This window comes from Ornithorhynchus anatinus, chromosome X1 (assembly GCF_004115215.2).
Source record: "Ornithorhynchus anatinus isolate Pmale09 chromosome X1, mOrnAna1.pri.v4, whole genome shotgun sequence".
NCBI lineage: Eukaryota > Metazoa > Chordata > Mammalia > Monotremata > Ornithorhynchidae > Ornithorhynchus > Ornithorhynchus anatinus.
The window spans coordinates 39,419,528-39,438,289 of record NC_041749.1 but is presented as its reverse complement, the minus strand read 5'-3'; the positions used below and the strand labels follow the sequence as shown (position 1 = coordinate 39,438,289).

At 49.1% G+C, this 18,762-nt stretch overlaps 1 protein-coding gene across 6 annotated transcripts in view; it reads right to left on the bottom strand.

Annotated features, from left to right (window-relative positions):
- Positions 1-5,272: 5,272 nt before the first annotated feature.
- The window catches only part of FGF1 (fibroblast growth factor 1), a 68,857-nt gene continuing 55,367 nt past the window's right edge, over positions 5,273-18,762 (bottom strand). For 5 of the 6 annotated variants that reach the window (XM_029051458.2, XM_029051460.2, XM_029051455.2 and 2 more), the window contains exons 3-4: positions 10,451-10,554; positions 5,273-8,264 (exon numbers count right to left, since the gene is read on the bottom strand). In XM_029051458.2, coding sequence (XP_028907291.1) covers positions 8,070-8,264; positions 10,451-10,554 — 299 coding nt within the window. In that variant the 3' untranslated portion in view covers positions 5,273-8,069. The remainder of the gene's footprint in view (positions 8,265-10,450; positions 10,555-18,762) is intronic. The other variant, XM_029051459.2, reaches the window with a different exon arrangement.

The window sequence follows — 18,762 nt, the reverse complement described above, 5'->3', positions numbered from 1 at the left end:
CGGGTCTCCCGACCCTGGTCGATGGGAGAACTGAGCTCTTTAACCTGGAGTTTCTGCTTTTTCTGGCTTGAGTTCCAGTAGGGAACGGGCTTCCCGGCCTTCACCCTGCCACCAGGCATAGGCACTGAACCCCCCTCCCCCATCTCCCTGAAAACTAGCTCCCCTTCTAAGCCAGATGTTGAGCTGTGCAAACGCTGCACGTCGTAATGTTCACTTCCCCAGGGAGCCCAAACTCTTCACACGTCTGACATTTCCGAGCCTGCACTTTTCTGCTCATCTGTAACCCAGAGCCATCTGAAGCTTAAGCAGTAAGCCTGGGGAGAAGCAGTGTGGCTGCGTAGATAAAGCACAGGCCTGGGTGTCAGAAGAACCTGGGTTCAATTTCTGGCTCTGCCACTTGTCTGCTGCGAGACCTTGTGCAAATCACTTCACTTCTCTGGGCCTCAGTTCCCTCATTTGTAAAATGGAGATCAAGACTGTGAGCCCTATGTGGGTCCCACCTGATTAGCTTTTATCTGCCACAGTGCTTAGAACAGTGCTTGACACATAGTAAGTGCTTAACAAATACCATCACCATCAATAAGCAGTGAGGCCTTTAAGGAACATGGATTTTTGACTCTTGATTGAATAAACACATTCACTCATTCAATTGTATATATTGAATTGTATATATTGAATGAGCACTTAGGGTGTGCAGAGCACTATACTCAGTGCTTGGGAGAGGACAATATAACAATAAACAGATACATTTTCTGCCCACAATGAGCTTAAAGTCTAGAAGGGGAGACAGATGTTAATGTAAATAAATAAACAAACAAGTCTTGGGGCGGAGGCAAAGGGGCAGCATAGCTCTATGGCTCTTCCGTTCAGGTTGAGGGGAAAAAATGGATTTTGTAGGCAGGAAAGCTTTCCCTGGGAATTTTTTGTTTGTTTTGTTTTTGATGGTATCAATGCTTACTATGCACTAGGATAGATACAAGGTGGAACATGGTTGATGTTATCACAGAGGATGCTTCTGGGGGCCCCAAACGACGTGACTTGATCTTAATCACTGAACATTGTGGCGAAGCAAACTGGAATCTGAAATTTCATTTTGGTCTAATCTGGGGCTAGCCTGCCACAACAAACTGCCCTAGGAGGGACCAGGGTGACCCCTGCCCCTGGTCACCTCTACTCGGCTGTGTGGAAGCAGTATGGCCTAGTGGAAGGAGCACCGACCTAGGAATCAGGGGACCTGGGTTCTAATTCTGACTCCACCACTTCTCTGCTGTGTGACCTTGGGCAAGTCACTTCACTTTTACACACCTCCATTTCCTCAACTGTAAAATGGGGATTTCCTGTTCTCCCTCCTACTTAGACTGTGAGTCCCATGAGGAACAAATACTGTGTCTGACCTAATCAACCTGCACCTATGCCAGCGCTTAGAACAGTGTTTGACACATAGTAAGCTCTCGCTTAACAAATACTATAAAAAAGGATGATAACTGAGAACAGTAATGGTCCCATGTTGGGGTTTTGCTTGCTTATGGAACAGGGCTTGCAGAATTTTAGTGGTTTAACTGAAAATTCTAGCTTGTAGGACAATATAGAGATTAGCATGCAAATGGGGAACAGCCCGTCCCTTTCGCCTCCCTCAGTAGTATTTATTGAGCTCTTACTGTGTTCAGATGACTGAACAAAGTGCACAGAGTTAGAAGACATGATCCCTGCTCTCAAGGAGTTTTAGAAGGAGAAGCAGCATTGCCTAGTGGAAAGAGCACAGGCCTGGGAGTTAGGAGACCTGGGTTCTAATCCTAGCTCTACCATATGACTGCCCTGTGACCTAGGAAAAGTTGCTTAACTTCTCTGTGCTTCAGGTACCTCATCTGTAAAATAGAGATTAAATCCTTCTTCCCCGCTACTTAGACTGTAAATCCAATGTGGGACAGGGATAATATAACAGAAAACAGACACATTCCCTACCCTCAACGAGCTTGCCATCCAGAGCTGTGCCTTCGATAAAGGCTTTGAAGGGGGGCAGAGTAATTGTCTGTCAGATATGAGGAAGGAGGACGTTCCAAGCCAGAGGCAGGACATGGGTGAGGGGTCGGCTGCAAGATGGGTATGGTCTAACAGCACTGTAGAAGAGAAGCCCCTTGCCCCTGGCCCCCTGTATCCTGTAGGTGTTTGGAGCACACAACACCCTCCACAATAGCTAAAGCACAAGGAAGCCTTTTTCCCCTGATGGCTGGCATTCACGGGGAAAGCTGGAGGGAATGAAAAAACTCCTCATCCCACTCCACTGAACTCTGGTTTTTCTCCCGCTCAAGGATATAAGGCATTAAATGGAGTTCTACCTTTCTTGCATCAGATTTTTTTTCACCAAGTTTCTCTGGAAGCAGCATGGCCCAGTGGAATATGCACGGGGCTGGAAGTCAAAAGGATCTGAATTCTATTCCTGGCTCATAGCAAGTCTTCCTTGTGACCTTGGTCAAGTCACTTAACTTCTCTGAGCCTCAGTTGCCTTATCTGTAAAATGGGGATTAAGACTGTGAGCCTCATGTGAGCCCTCTCTAGAATGTCAGCTCACTGTAGGCAGGGAATGTGTCTCATATTGTTATAGTGTACTCTCCCAAGTTCTTCTTACAGTGCTCTGCACATGTAAGCACTCAGTAAGTACGATTGACTGACAGGGACTATGTCCAACCCGATTATCTTGTATCTACCCAAGCGCTTAGTACAATGCCTGGCACATAGTAAGCGCTTAGCAAATCCCACATCTATTAGGCGGGAGCGTATTTGAGCTGACTGACAGTTGCTCCCTCTGAGCAGAGTTTTACTAAGGGACTTCTACTGGGGCTGTTTCGGATTGCTGAATTTTAACTTGCTTTTATTGTCGACAGGATTCGATTTTCATAGGTGGCTGTGCGTGTCCCCCTCATTTAGACCAGAAGTCCCTTTGTGGGTCAGGGTCTTGGTCTGAATTGATTTTCCATTCATCTCCCAAACACTAAGTACTGGACCGTGCTTGGCTCATTGTAGTTACCTGGTCACTGTGAGTAATAATTGCCAGGGTCATTATGAAAGAATGGGTGGTGCTTTGGCCCCAGTGGTGCATAAGAAGAAGGAATTTTCTCCCCAGGCAGATGCCATGCAACTCAGAAACATATTCCCAGTTGGACCCTCATCTGACTTTTCCCTTGGGTACAATCCATCACTCCCTGGCCCCTTTCTGCCCTCTGCCCTCAGCCTGTCTCTCTCCCCCCTCCCAACATCCCTTCGCCACACCCCTGTGAACATCTGGGGGAAGAATTAGGTTTCCAAGAATGTTCCACTTAGATGGGAAACACAAACCCATCGTCTGCTCCCCAGCTGCAATAGCTGTTATCGGAATGGATAATACCTACGGAAAAGGGTGCTCTTCCTGAAGAGAGACAAAAGACATTTTCCAGAAAGGGGGTTCAACGTTCCACATTTGTAAGCTTTTCCAGATCTGCGACCCTCTACTCCGTGAGACTGCTCGTGATTAAGCTTGTAATGGGCAGGGAATATGTTTGCTAATTCTGTTGTATTCTACTCTCCCAAGAGTTTAGTATAACGTGCTCTGCACATAGTAAGTGCTCAATAAATATGAATGATTAATTGAGGGGTTTTGCAAGGGGGAAGGGCTGAGGTCTGCTTTCTTCTGAGGAGAACTGCAAAAGGGGAGAAAACTTATAAAGATGGAGGATCCCTGAGGGCAGGTTTGCACCGAGTCCAGCACTGGCAGTGGCTACTTTCCCGAGTGCTTAGTACAGTGCTCTGCACATAGTAAGCGCTCAATAAATACAATTGAATGAATGAATGATGGCCTGGAGGCACATTTTTTGTGGTATTTGTTAAGTGCTTACTATGTGCCATCCACTGTACTAAGCACTGGAGTAGATACAAGCTAATAATCACTTTGGAGACAGTCCTTGTCTCACTTGGGGTTCACAGTCTTAATTCCCATTTTACAGATGAGGTAACTGTGAAGTGATTTGAAGTGAAGTGGTTTGTCCAAGGTAACACAGCAGACAAGTTGCGGAGTCAGGATTAGAACCCAGGTCCTTCTGATTCCCAGGCCCATGCTCCAGGCCTGTGTTCTATCCACTGAGCCTTGCTGTGGCACTCTCCCATCCTCTTCACGCTTTTCAGAATGAATGGTCTATAAGGATTTCCCCACCCAAGTTGCTGTCTCCGGTACAGATGTTTCTTGGGTGATGGAACATTCCATCGCTGGATTTGGGCAGAAACACACTGGTGTCTTGGAAAACTCTAGAGTCCTCCTAGGATCCCAGTTGGAATCTCTGGGATCTGAACTCTTTACCTAGGATCTGCTGCTCTGGATCACGCTGAGGGCAAAGTCATTCCAGTATCGGACGATCGGAGCATGCGGTGATCGTGATACCGAGGGGCACTATCGGTGTTGAGGTCCTTCTCTGAGGCACAGTGACCCTCGCAAAGCCAGCTGTTCCTCGGAAAACAGGTGGCATAGGGCCTGGATTTATTTTCAGTGACATTGGCCATTTGGGAAGTTTGATGAGCAAAACACAGGCCTCATATCCCAGACTGTGAGAGGCGTGACCTATTCCTCGTGTCATGTACTTTGATTAATATTTCTCTCGATATATTTCTTTTTGTTTTTATAGGGAATAAAGTGACACATTTCTTAGTCTCAGCCCAGCTGGTCAACCAGTCAGCCCGATGATGCAGCAGGATTTATTGCCGGAGGAAAGGGTAGAAACTGAGTTGGCGTTCCTCCTTCTGAGTGGGGAAGGCCCCAGCTTAGTTTTCTAGAATAGCTGCCTAGAATGATCCAGCTTGCAGCTTTTCATTTTTGAAATCAGTGGAAAAGGTTTTCCTCGTGATAGTATTCAGTGTCAGCCTTTAATGAGAGTGGAAAGGTATATTGGTATATTGTACTCTGCCAAATGCTTAGTACAGTGCACTGCACTTGGTAAACACTCAGTAAATATGATTGATGAATTGATTAATCACAAAAGCATTCACACTGGCCTGTGATACCCAGAAAAGTCTAACCCTCATGATGCTACTATAGGATATTATGTCCAGGGATGTGAAGAGTGTTACCAGGAACAGCATTAATAATAATGATGATGATTATGTTGATGATCATTATGGTATTCAGTGCTTACAATATGCCAAGCACCATGCTGAGCACTGGGGTAGGTACAAGACGATCAGATCGGACATGGTCCCCACCCTCCATGAAGCTCTCAGTCTAAGAGAGAGGGAGAATGAATGAACTCAATATGGTTTAGGGAACCTTTATTGGTCTCCAGGAAGGTGCAAGGGACTCATCAGAAGGTAGAATTACACAAGGTCTCTCTTGGGTTTCTGACCTAAACGCAAAGCGAACACAGAGGGAGATGGGACGACGGCCATCCAGCTTTGCAAAACCAGACTATGTCTGAATCCCCGGGGGGAGAGAACAGAGAGGCCTTCCTTCACTCGGTATTAGATTCTTGGAAATTCCCAGCTTCTATTGGAAAGTAGAATCTCTCTGAGCACGCCTCTGGCTCGGTTGGTGGAAGGGCATGGCTGACCGAGCTGATCCACCCTTCGAGGGGCTTGAGGATCATACTGGGCCAGGTGGTCCCAGTCAGACCGGCTCTCCCTCAGTGTGATCGGAACCCTTGCCGCTCCCTCTACCCCTGAAGAGAAACAAATATACAGTGTACCCAAGGGAAAGCGGATGATTGCACAATTCAGCGGTAGCCTGAATGGGGAGTTAGTAATCCCAGCCTCAGCTCAGCCAAACCTTGGCACTTAGCGAACGCTCAGCACCCTGTCGATCCCGTAGGGTATTTGAACTCTGGAAGTATATCACACCAGCTTATGTATAGGAAAATCCTGCCCCTAGCTCCCGAGATGCTTCCTTTCTGCAGGGCTGCAAGGTTGTAGGGAAGGGGACCCTTTCTGCCAGCTGCAGCTCTTGCACACTGAGGGGTATCTGAGGCCTGAGGTGGTGTTTTTAGGTCTCTGATCTCCTAGCCCATTCCTCTTCCTCGCCATGCACAACTAGACCCCCAACATTAATACAAATGGTGCTCTGCACCCTCTCCTTCCCAGCTGAGCCGTGGCGTATTTGGGGAGGGGGAGAAGATGGGTGTGCGACCATGGTGGTCTCATGTGCCTTCTGGCTCTCCCAAGTGTGCATCCCCTGGTTTACTCAGTATGCCCCAACTCTCCCCTTTCCCTGCCACTGGTGCCCAGGGTTAAGCTTCCAGGTGGTCCCATAGGAGGACATGTGACCTGCTCTCTGAGACCACCAACCCCTCCCATCGGTGAGCAATGGGGCCAATAACAAGAGGCCCCAGCTAAACTTGAACTAACTTCAGCTGTTAACCATTATAAGTCTCTTGAATTCTTCCCCTGCTCTGTTCCCTCCCTTACCCAGCATAAACTTTTCCACAAGACACCTAATAAGGAGGTCTTATCCTGAGCTGTATTCTTTACCCCCTAAACCTCCTTATGTGACACCTCAGCAACTCGCCTCACTTTAAGCCACCTCACTGCATGCTCTCGGCCCTCCCTTTCCCTCAGGCATTCCAGAGCTTTCTTTCTCAGTCACAGCTGCTGCAGGGCAGGCCAGGTCAAAGCCTGTCCGCAGCTGACACGTCCTTCCTGAAATCACTGGAGTGACTCTGCTTCTGAAACCCAAAGTGACCAGTCTTGCCCAGGATTAACCATTTTAGTGGGTCTGGGTGGCAAGATAAGGTCAATGGCTGGGAAGCCCCTCCGTGGATTTAGGGTGGGGACAACAGACTAGCTAACTTTACTGGCCTACTGCCTGTAGGTGGAAATTCAGAATGTGTTTGCAATACCTGCATTTTCACCCAATGAACGAAGATGGCACACGAAAGACATGAACAAGATGTCAGTATTAGTTGTGACAAAGATGGGCTCTGTTTCTCCCTTACTGGGAATATAGGGCAGGTTTACTTAGGGTGAGAGGTGTGTTTTCCTAATTGGAACCCAAATTTTTACTCAGTGAGAGAAATTGGTGGCATTCATGTTAGCTGTATTGTACTTTCCAAGTGCTTAGTACAGTGCTCTGCACACAGTAAGCACTCAATAAATATGATTGAATGAATGAATGAAGCATCTCCAGGGGCATCTCTAATCAGTGAGGTTTCAGGAGTTTTGCCTTCGCTGTGCCAGGGAATGTGTCAGCTCTCACATCCCTCTTTTCCTCTAGCCGACTCCCCCGCTCCATCCCTGTTGCCTTGGTAACTGATCTTCCTTGGACACGACCAGGCAAATCTGCGCGCGCTCTCTCTCTCTCTTTCTCTCTCGCTCTGTCTCTGGTTGTGGTGTCTAATCTCTCCTCCCAGCCCACTGAGAGCACAATCGGTGACTCTGGGGCTCCATCCCTTAGAGGAGCTCTCTAGCCTCCCTCCGTTCCCCCATCTTTTCTCCCTCCCTCCTCTCTCTGCTTCCCATCAGGCCCGAGGCACTCTGGGAACAGTCAGGGAACTAAGAGATTTCCCTTCTTCCTTCAGCACAGACGGCCCCTCCTTTTTCCTTTCCTCCCCTAGAAGCTGTTCCTCCTCAACAGTCCTGTCCTGCTTTTCCCTAGTTCTGGGGCTGCCTGGCTCCCACTGTCCCACAGCCCACCAGTGGCCCCGGTTTTTCTCACTGTCTCCCTCCTGTCCTCTCACTAAGAATGGTTCTGTTCTCACCTGCCGCATGGCTAGATGTTGAACAAGGATTTTTGGCCCAGGGTCTAGGGAAATGGTCAGTGATGGTTGGCCCAATAGGAGAGAAATCACACGTGGCTCTGAATGTGAGATTCCCCGGGAATCCTCCGGATCGCCCTTTGGTAGGCCCCGGAGAGACTGGCCTGAGAACCCATCTTGAGGATCACCCACCCACCTCTGCCAAACAGCCCTGGGACAGGGAAAGTGGCCGATGAGGGAGGAAGAGTTGAAAGCCTGATGGTTTGCGGTGGTTTGTGGGTTTGGGAGAAGCAGGAGGGCAGGCAACAGGCGGGTGTCTCAGGTTCTAGGGGTTCTGGAAGGGCCCAGTACCGAGAGGAGAGGCGGCTAGTCGGACGCCACGGGGAGCGGGAGGAAGAGGATGGCTTTCTGGCCGTAGTGAGTCCGGGGACCTCGTTTGCAGCTCCCGTTCTTCTTGAGACCGACAAACCAATTCTTCTCAGCGTGCTTCTTGGACACGTACGTGTTATAGTGGTTCTCCTCCAGCCGCTCCAGGAACAAGCAGTCTTCACTGGGTGCCTGCTGGACAGAGGTGAGACGGGGAGGCTCCTTTAGGGTGTGCCTACCCCTCTATGGGAAAACCACAGGCCCAGCTCTGGGCCCACAGATCACTGGAGCATGTGCCAGTGAATGGGCCAGAATCATGGTTGAAAAGTTACTGCATTCGGAGAAGAGCGGCCTGGCCTGGAATTTCTGATGACCCCTGCATTGTAGGTCTGTTTTCCTCCATCTCCTAATAATCAGTGAAAAACGAATGGGGAAAGTTCTAGGGATCCACCCGATTGGCCTGATTTTGTTGCGTGACCTGAGGGTGTTTAAGATAATTTACAGTCACTTCTTTTAGGGTAACTGGTAATTTGGACACTGGTGTTTGGTTATTCGACTCTGTGCTGTGTCTGACCTCAGGGGAGTGAGCAGAGAAGCAGGAATACCAGTCCTTTACATTTACCTTTGACTTCTAGGCAGACCCCCAGTACCGACAATAAAATCTGTGTTCTCTGTGGGCTGGGTAGCTTGGAGACAGGCTTGCTACGGATGGTGGGAATTGTACAGTTAGCATGTGGGAAAAGGGGAGCATGAACCTCAGTAGCAACAGGTCAGAAATGCTAAGATCCCTGCCTCCCTTCCTGGTGTTTTCCTGGGCCTCTGTGGAATGACCTCTCTCTCTGAGACACACACACCTTTTGAACCGTCCCTGTAAACTGGACAGGCACTTATTCCTCTCCTGCAGGAACTCCTCCCTCGGAATGCTATAGTGATGGTGGAAGACTACTATTTTGAGGGCTTCAACTGGGTGGGAGGGTGGGCTTTGAAGACCTCAGAGCCTAATGGACCCCTTCCCCACCGCCAGAGGTGGACCCCCTCTAGCCAAGTCCCCAAACGACTTGTGGAATTCTGGGTCATGGTAGGTTCTCTGTGGCCTCCGAGTGACAAGTCAATCCTATTTGTTGAGCACTTAACTGTGTGCAGTGCACTCTACTAAGCATTTGGGAAAGTACAATAAAGAAATGTCAGAACTGTCAGGGTTATGATGGTGCTGCAGTATGTCAGCATCAACCATGCCCATCCCCAAAATGGTCCCTGCTTTTGACAGCTTCTTCTGGGGGCTGAACCCGGAGTCAGGTGGGGTGATCAGAGAATAAAGTGTTCAGTCTGGGCCTTGGGGTCTAAACCTCAGAGATCTGTGATGGGGATAGGGAAGAGTAGATAAGGCATTAATAGTGGCCGGTTGGAAGCTCCTTTTTCTCTCTATTAATCAATCAGAAGTATTTATTGAGTGCTTACCGTGCAGAGCACTGTACTAAGCACTTGGGAGTGTACAATCCAGCGGATGCATTCCCTGCCCATAAGGATCATGCAGTCTCTGTTCCTGCATTGTCTCATGGTTGCCCATGGGACAGGAAGAGGCAGCTGACGGTCTAAATAATCTATGAGCTGGGTAATGGAGAGTTTGTCACGTCTAAGGGAGAAGAAAGTGGACAGGGTAAGGAGGCTTGGGAGTGGCCGGGAGTGAAGCAGCATGGTATAGTGGGAAGCAGCATAGGGAATGCTTGGTATAGGGAATAGGGCACGGGCCTGGGAGTCAGAAGGAACTGGATTCTAATCCTAGCTCTGCCACTTGTCTGCTGTGTAACCTTGGGGAAGTCACTTCACTTCTCTGGGCCTCAGTTATCTCATCTGTAAAAATGGGGAGTGAGACTGTGAGCTTCACATGGGACAGGGACTGTGTCCAACCCAATTTGCTTGTATCCACCCCAGTGATTAGTACAGTGTCTGGCCCATAATAAGCACCCCACCATTGTCGTCAATATCAACATCATAAACTGAGAATGAAAAGAGGCTGGTCCTGGATATTGAAAAAGCAGGGAAATGAGAGATGAGTGATGAAAGGGTGAACATGCAGGCCTCGGTGCCCTCCTAGAATGAGTATTCCAAAGTGAGTCCTACCCCCAGAGATCTCTCCTGCAGCTCGGACCTCCGCCCAGTCAACACGCGATACCTACCTGCGTGTTTTCAGCCAGCCCCGAAAACCCTTTCATTTATTTTCTGACCCAAAATAAAGCAGGGCAGAGGGTGGGGAATCCAACTGAAAAAATAAAAAGTGGAGCCTAATTGTTGCTTCTAGTTTACATTACCCTGTGCTACAAGATTTCTGGAAACCTCAAAAACCTCCCTGCGTCTGGTAACGTGTACAACGTCATACTTACTGAGCCATATAAAAGTCCTTCGGTGTCCATAGCCAAATAGTGGCCAGACTCGGTGCTCTTTATATACACCTCGCCCACGCTTTCCGCGCTTAGCTGCAGTTGAACTGAAATAAAATGAAACGAGAAAAGTAAACAAACAGCAGCTGAGGATGAGACTAGGAATAAGAGTAGCGGCCCCATCTTCCCTTCCAAAGCAAGCTGCTTCCGGGACCGAGGCTCCTAGAGAACAAACAAATGACTCTGCCGAGAGAGAAGCTTCCAGTCGCCCTGGACCAAACCTCTGCCACGGCCAAACTGACCCCCTGGGGGAAAATCCCCTGTCTCTGCCTCTTTCATTCATTCATTCAATCGTGTTTATTGAGCGCTTACTGTGTGTGCAGAGCACTATACTAAGTGCTTGGAAAGTACAGTTTTTCAGACCCAAGGGTCTCTTCCAAACCTTCCAAAAAGCATTCCCCAATTCATTCTCAATTCCCCAAGTCTTATCAGCCCAACAGTTTTCTCTCTGTGTCGTGTTTTAATGTTTCATCACTCTAACATTTCAAGCTCTAGATGGTAAGCTTGTCGTGAGCAGGGAACATGTCTACCAACTCTCCCAAGTACTTAGTACAGTGTGTGCTTAGTACAGTGCTCTGCCCATAGTAAGCGCTCAGGAAAAAAAACATTGATTGATTGATAACCCCTGTTGTATCTGTCTGCGATCCCACTTTTAACTTTTAAACTTTTAGATTGTGAGACGGATGAGAGACAGGGACCAGGTTTAATTCCCCCAGCCCCCCTTTGTATTTTCTCCCAACATTCAGTACAGTGCTCTGCACATAGCAAATGCTTAATAAATACTATTACTATTACTAGTCTAATAATAATATTATTGGCATTTATTAGATGCACTAAGTGCTGGGGTAGATACAAAATAATCAGTTTGAACACAATCCTTGTCCCACACAGCACACCCAATCTAAATAGGAGGGATAGCAGGTACTGAGTCCTCATTTTACAGATGAACAAACTGAGACACAGAGAAGTGAAGCGACTTCTTTTAAGGTTACGCAGAAGGCAGGTGGCGGAGCCGGGATTAGAATCCAGGTCCTCTGACCCTTGGACTCGGGCTCTTTCCTGTTTTTCCAGCAATTACCTGTTTATTCACTCCCATCCTCAATGTGTAAACAGGTCTATTCAGTTGTGCACTAAATTAATTACTCATTCTGATTTCAGTATCTGTTCGCATGTTTATGTCTGCCTTCCCTGTTTAAGGGTAAGCTCTTTGTGGGCAGATGATGCGTCCCATACTCCTGTTTACTTTCCCATGTGATCAGTACAGTGCATGGCACCCAGTGGGTGCTCGGTAAATACATTCATTCTTTCAATCGTAATCATTGAGCACTTACTATGCATTGTACTAAGCGCTTGGGAGAGTACAGTGCAACAATAGACACATTCCCTGCCCATAGCGAGCTTACAGTCTGGAGGGGGAGACAGACATTAATATAAATTACAGATACGTACATAAGTGCTGAAAGGCTGGGTAGGGGGATGAATAGAGCGAGCAAGTCAGGGTGACACAGAAGGGAGTGGGAGAAGAGGAAAGGAGGGCTTAGTCAGGGAAGGACTCCTGGAGGAGATATGCGTTCAATAAGACCCTGAATTGGGGGAGAGTAATAGTCTGTTGAATAGTAATTGTCTGTGGGATACCATTCTCAGGGAACTACAGGATTGAGAAAATGGCAGCTGCCTCTGCTAGGGCAGCTAATGGAGGCAGACAGTGAATCATCTGGGGCAACAGTGGCACTGTGGGCAGGGAATGTGACTTTCTTACTGTGTTGTACTCTCCCAAGTGCTTTGTTTAGTGAGCTGCACACAGTAAGCACCCAATAAATGACTGACTGAATGAATGAAAGAATGAACAGCAGCAGCTGGACAGGGGCTGTGCTGGGGGATGAACACGCGGTCAGGTCCATCCAGCGGGCCCGTCCCTGTGCCCCACGGAAGGGCTGGATTTGCTAAGCTCAGCCGCGTCAGGTTTAAGGGTCTCTGGCCAGGCTGGATCAGCCTTCCTCAATGGAGCTTGGAGAAACTGCCCACTGGGTGGTCTTAACTGTGGCGATGTGACTGTGGCCCTGGGCGGAAGGGAAACTCCACGTGGCAGCTGCTGCCAGGTGAAAACACAGACACATAATAGTATCAACTGTGGTATTTGTTAAGTGCTGACTACGTGTCAATCACTGTACTAAGCGCTGGGGCAGATAGAAATTGATCTGGTCGGTCACAGTCCCTGTCCCACTTGGAGCTCACAGTCTACGTAGGAGGGAGAACAGGTATTGAATCCCCATTTTACAGTTGGGGAAACTGAGGCACAGAGACGGCAAGTGTCTTGCTCAAGGTCATAAAGCAGGCAAATGACAGAATCGGCCTTAGAACCTATATCTGTGCTCTGTTCACTAGGCTACACTGCTTCCAAGGGAAAAATTGAAAAAAAACATGGGTCTAGGAGTCAGGAGAGCTGGTTTTTAATCCCCGCTCTGTCTTTGCCCTGCTTATGTGACCTTGGGTTAAACCACTTCAGATTTCTAGCCCATAGTTTCCCCATCTGTAAAATATAGCTCTGATACCTGCTCTCTCTACCTCTTAGACTCTAAGCTCCAAGTGGGCCAGGAACCGTGCAAGAAGATACAGAAGCAGCATTGCCTAGTGCATAGAGCAGGGGCCCGGGAGTCAGAAGGACCTGGGTTCGAATCCCGGTTCTGCCACTTGTCTGCTGGGTGACCTTGGGCAAGTAATTTCACTTCTCTGTACCTCAGTTACCTCATCTGTAAAATGGGGATTATGACTGTTAATGTGGGACAAGGACTGGGTTCAACCTGACTAGCTTGCATCTACCCCACTGCTTAGTACAGAGATTGACACGTAGTAAGCACTTCATTCATTCATTCATTCATTCATTCATTCAATAGTATTTATTGAGCGCTTACTATGTGCAGAGCACTGTACTAAGGGCTTGGAATGTACAAATCGGTAACAGATAGAGACAGTCCCTGCCCTTTGATGGGCTTACAGTCTAATCGGGGGAGACAGCTTAATAAATACCATTCATTATTATTATTAGTAGTAGTAGTATTATCCCATTATTTGGTATCTACTCCAGTATTTAGCACAGTGCTTGACACACAGAAGCGCTTAATAAATCCTATGACCCAACGGGCTCTCCAGCAGGGGGAGAGACGGACGCCAGGCCAATAAACAGATGGCTTCAGAGCACAGACGTGACTCTGCTGGCAGGCGTCCGTGGAAGGAGTTTCCTCTGTAAATACGGCACTGGAACTTTGGGATATCCAGTCTCAATAGCCCATTCTTGCTGGACTTGGGGCCGTCCGAGTTCTCTGAGAACAACTTCAACTGCGTTCGGGTCTGGGGCACGGGACCGGTGACCTCAGCGGGGTCAGGGAGGAAGGATCTCTGTTGTGAATCACCCCCGTTGACTGGCTGTGCCCTTCCGTCCGGGCTGGTCGGATTCCTTTCTGCACCCTTCCGACACCCCCGGGGGAAGAGCGGATCGGAAGAAAGAGGGAAGATTGTACAGAGGGAGAGGAAGGGAAATTCCCAGCAGTCACTTCTTGGAAGCTCTGACCTCTTGGTAGATTGGGCACTGTGCTTGGCATGTAGTGAAAGCTTAATAAATACCATGGTTATTATTATTAGTAGTAGTAGTAGAAGTCGTCAAGGTGGTTAGTAGAGTACTATCTCTACTACTACTAATAGTGGTATTTGGTGGTGGTAATAGTAGGCAGGATTAGAACCCATGACCTTCTGACTCCCAGGCCGGTGCTCATCCACTACGCTTGGCTGCTTCTTGAGAGTTAATTGCTATTGCTCCATCTGTGTATAGCAATACATACCTCCTTGCTTTGTATTTACTTAATCTCAGGGTTTTCAGAAACACTCACCCTCACCCACCCCCATCCCTCCCTTCTATTTTTCTCAATGTTTCAAAATCTTCTTCGTAAACTCTCCCAACTCCACGTCATCCTTAAGATTCAGAGGACTCATCTGGTACAAAGTCACGCTGCCCTCTTCCAAAGTGGAACGGAGGCTCCTGACGGAGACTCCTTGTAATGACCAGCCTACACAGCCCAGGACGGGGTCTCGGAGGCTGAGGAGGAAGCGTGGTCCAATGGAAAGAGCATGAGACTGGATGCTAGGAGACCTGGGTTCTCATCCTAGCTCTGCCCCTGGTTTGCTCTGTGACTTTGGTGAGATCACTTAATCTCTCTGGGCCTCAATCCTCTCACCTATCAAATCTTCTGACCTCTTAGACTGGAAACCCCACATGGCACAGGGACTCTGATCTGATCACCTTGGTCCAGCACAGTGCTTAGCACTTAGAAAGCATCTAATAAATATGACAGTTTGTTTCCAGTCCCTTATAACACCCTTACTAGACAGCTCTCCTGCTCCTGTCTTCAACCTAAAATTTAATTTAAAAAACGTTGAAATTGGGTGGAACGCAAGGCCCTCTCTCCACACCCCACTATTCTCAGTACCCTCAACTGGTCTCTCTGGCAGTCTTCCCAGGCCTCAGCCCCCAGGAGGCTTGAGGAGGGCAGGGGATAGTGGTCCTCAGAGCCACCCTTCCCGGCCTTCCCATTCATTCATTTGTATTTATTGAACGCTTACTGTGTGCAGAGCACTGTACTAACCTCTTGGGAGAGTACAATGTAACAACAAGCAGCCACTTTCCCTGCCCACGTCTGCTCCGGAGATCTGAAACCTTGCACGTGGGGATCCAGGCCCTGGAAATGTGCTTTCCCCCTTCTCCTCCCCAACACCCCAGGACATGACCTCCACATCCACCCCCCACCCCCTGACGCCGGCAGCCCTTAGTTTCCCTTCATCTTTGATCACCAGTGCCCTGGTCCTCGGTTTCCATGGGGATAGAGGGGCCCCGCACGGGCCCGCTGTGAGGCAGCCGGCCCCCTGGGGACAAGACAAGTAAAGCCTGTGAGTGTAGCCGGCACATCCTGTTGGGAGTACGAGCCCCCCCGCACCATCCCGTCTCCCCCCGGGGAATATTTTTAATAAGGTTAAGGCTGGTGCGCTCAGTAAGAAAGACGCCGAGAACCGGATCCTGCTTCCGCAGTGTCCCCGTGGCCTCCGGGTTTGCTTTTCCACCTTCGCTCCCTCTTCAGGGGCTGGGTAGAATCAGTGCCCGGTTTATTCTGGGCTAGAGACTTCCCGTCCCTGGCCTTGTTTACCCAGAATGAAGTCATCTTCGTCCGTCGGCTGTGAGGTGGTTTTGTGTCAAAGCCTTTATAATTAAAGTGTGGCCACAAATTAGGTTTTGCGAAGCAAGAGGACGAAAGGGAGGGAGGAAGGGAGGGAGAGAAGGAAAAGAGAGAAGGAGAGAGGGAGGGAGGGAGAAAGAGGCTAATTTGGTAGGGGGAAATTCAAATGTTTGTTTAAAAGAAGGGGGAAAAAAGACTTAGAACATGAAAGCTGTCTGCCTGTTTGAGGTCATCATCAATGGTATTTATTGATCAGCTACTGGGGGCAGGGCACTGTCAGAGTCTCTGCCCTCTGGGGTTTGCCATCTAACGGATTGTAATAATAATAATGATGATGGTATTTGGACTGTAAGTCTTGTGAATGGCTGCTCTGGAGAGCAGAGCTGAAGGGGATCCTCAATCAATCAATCAATCAATGGTATTTATTGAACGCAGACCATTGTGCTAAGTGCTTGGGAAAGTACAAAACAATAGAGTTGGTAGGCACTTTCTCTGCCCACTATGCTCTTACAGTCTAGAAGGGAAGCCACACTCTGGGACGGTGGGTCTCTCTTCCAGGCTGGGAGGCGAGGAAGGAAGGAAGGAGCCGCTCTTTGCCCCAGGTGCCATGTCATTGGAGAAGACTCCCCCATTTCACCTCCTGTCATAGTTGGTTTTAGACACTTGGTGGCCCTTAGGTGGGAAAAATTCCCCACCTATTCCTGTTACCGATGAGCCCCAGCACCTAGAACCCTCTATGGAGGACCCTGACCCTCTCCCATTTCTCCAGATCCATTGAGCCTCCTTCCTACGTTCCTGTTAATGTAGGGGCAGCTTCTGACTCAGGCGGTGGGAGGCTGGAGGCTGCCTCACTCCCTCGCCCAAAGGAGCCAGCCCTGCTCTGCTTCACTCTCTCACCTGCTGAATAATAACGATAATGATGGTATTTATTAAGAGCTCACTATGTTTCAAGCATTGTTCTAAGCCCTGGGGTAGATGCAAGATGATCAGTTTGGACAGAGTCCCTGCCCCGCATGGGTGTTACAATCTCAAAGCCCATTTTACAGATAAGGTCACTGAGGCCCAGAGAAGTGAACTTGTGCAAGGTCACAGAGCAGACAAGTGGCGGAGTTTGAGATTAGAACCCAGGTCTTTCTGACTTCCAGTCCCGTGCTCTATCCATTAGGGCGTGGAAGCCAGCCCTGGACAACTGCACAGCACTAGGAGTCCTGGGTTTGAATCCTAGTTCCACCACTTGCCTGGTGGGTGATCTTAGGCAAGTCATTTCCCTTCTCTGGGCCTCAGTTTACTCATCTGTAAAATGGGGACTTAAATACCTGTTCTTTCTCCCGCTCAGGCTATGAGCTCCACGTAGGACAGGGACTGAGACTGATCTGATGATTTTGTATCATCTGGCAGTGCTTAGTATAGTGTGTGGCATATAATAAATGCTTAGCAAATATAATTACTGTGGTTATTGTTATTATTGTTACCCAGTATGCCTCTTTCCAGTCCTGCGCTGCTGAGGGTGTGGGAGGAATCCCCCCACCTTGGGGAAGGTCGGGCTCAGTAGAGAGGAATAGGGAGGCAGCAGTGAAAGGCCTAGGAATCAGACAAGCCCTGACCATGACCTTGCCCTAGTCAGACCAACCCCAGGGACTTGGCAGGGAAGGGTCACTTTTCCACTCGGCTGGAATCTGGGTTCGGTTGAGATTCCGACGAGAGGTGGCAATGGTGACCAACGAGTAAGTCTCCAAAGCAGAGCTGCCCCTCTGCTCCATCGCTGATCACCATGGCCCGCTGTAACTCGGCTGTGTCCCGGGTTTTCGGCCCAGCCTGTCACCAACTAGGTGCACCCCACTGGCAGGACGGTGTAGCGTGGCATAGTGGATAGCTCACAAGGTCTGGGAGTCAGAAGGTTATGGGTTCTAATCCCGGCTCCGCCACTTGTCTGCTGTGTTACCTGGGGCAAGTCATGTGACCCGGGGCAAGTCACTTCACTTCTCTGTGCTTCAGTTATGTCATCTGTAAAATGGGGATTGAGACTGTGAGCCCCACACGGGACAGGGACTGTGTCCAACCCAATTTGCTTGTATCCACCCCATAGCTTAGTACAGTGCCTGACATAGAAAGCACTTAACAAACACCACAGTTATCACTATTATTATTATTCCTAGAGCTGGGGTCCGTTTCCCCGATCCTACATTCTTCCAGCTTTTGGCTCCCTCTGCCGTCCTCCTCCAAGTGTTTTCCCTCTGCTGGGGAGAAGGGGAGCCTGGGTCCCTTCAGACACAGACTATCCTGTCCCCAAGTCCCCCGATCCTCACCAGCTCCAAGGGTGGCCATTGATAGCCCTTCCGAAGGCTGGCGAGGAGACACTGGTGACATCACAGCATTTCACCAGACACGTGGCATACCGTAATGATGTCCTAGCCCCCACCTTGAGAAACTGGGCCAATTGTGCACAATCCCAGAGTGCTTCTTGGGCGAATCCCCAAATCCCCCTACTTGCTCAGAGCCCTTGTGTCCCCTCCCAGGTTTCCCCCTCTAGACTGCAAGCTCATTATGGGCGGGTGATGTGTCTGCTTATTGCTATATTATACTCTCCCAAGCGTATATTATATATATGTGTATATATTATACCCTCCCAGGCTCTGCACACAGTAAGCGCTCAATAAATACTATTAAATAAATGAATGACTGAAGTGAAGCCCGATGCAGCACCTGAGCTGCAGAACTCAACAAAGGAGCTGGGGCTGCGGGATGCTCGGTGCAAAAAAATAAAATCATGGACATCGTAAGGTTTCCGGCTCTGGATCGAAATCGGACAGAGGACAGAGGAGAGGCCAGCTGATAACCGGACTGTCTGGTGTAGAACCGGACTGATAACCCCATCCGTCTCGGGGAGGCTTGAGGCCGGCCCACAGCAGGCTCTGCCTTCAGCTTTGGCCCGCACCCTCCCCGCTCCCCGGTCAGACCTGTAGCCTGTAGCCGCTGCCGCCCCCAATCCCAGGCCTTCTGAGGGCTTTAGGGATGTTTTCTTATTTTCCCATC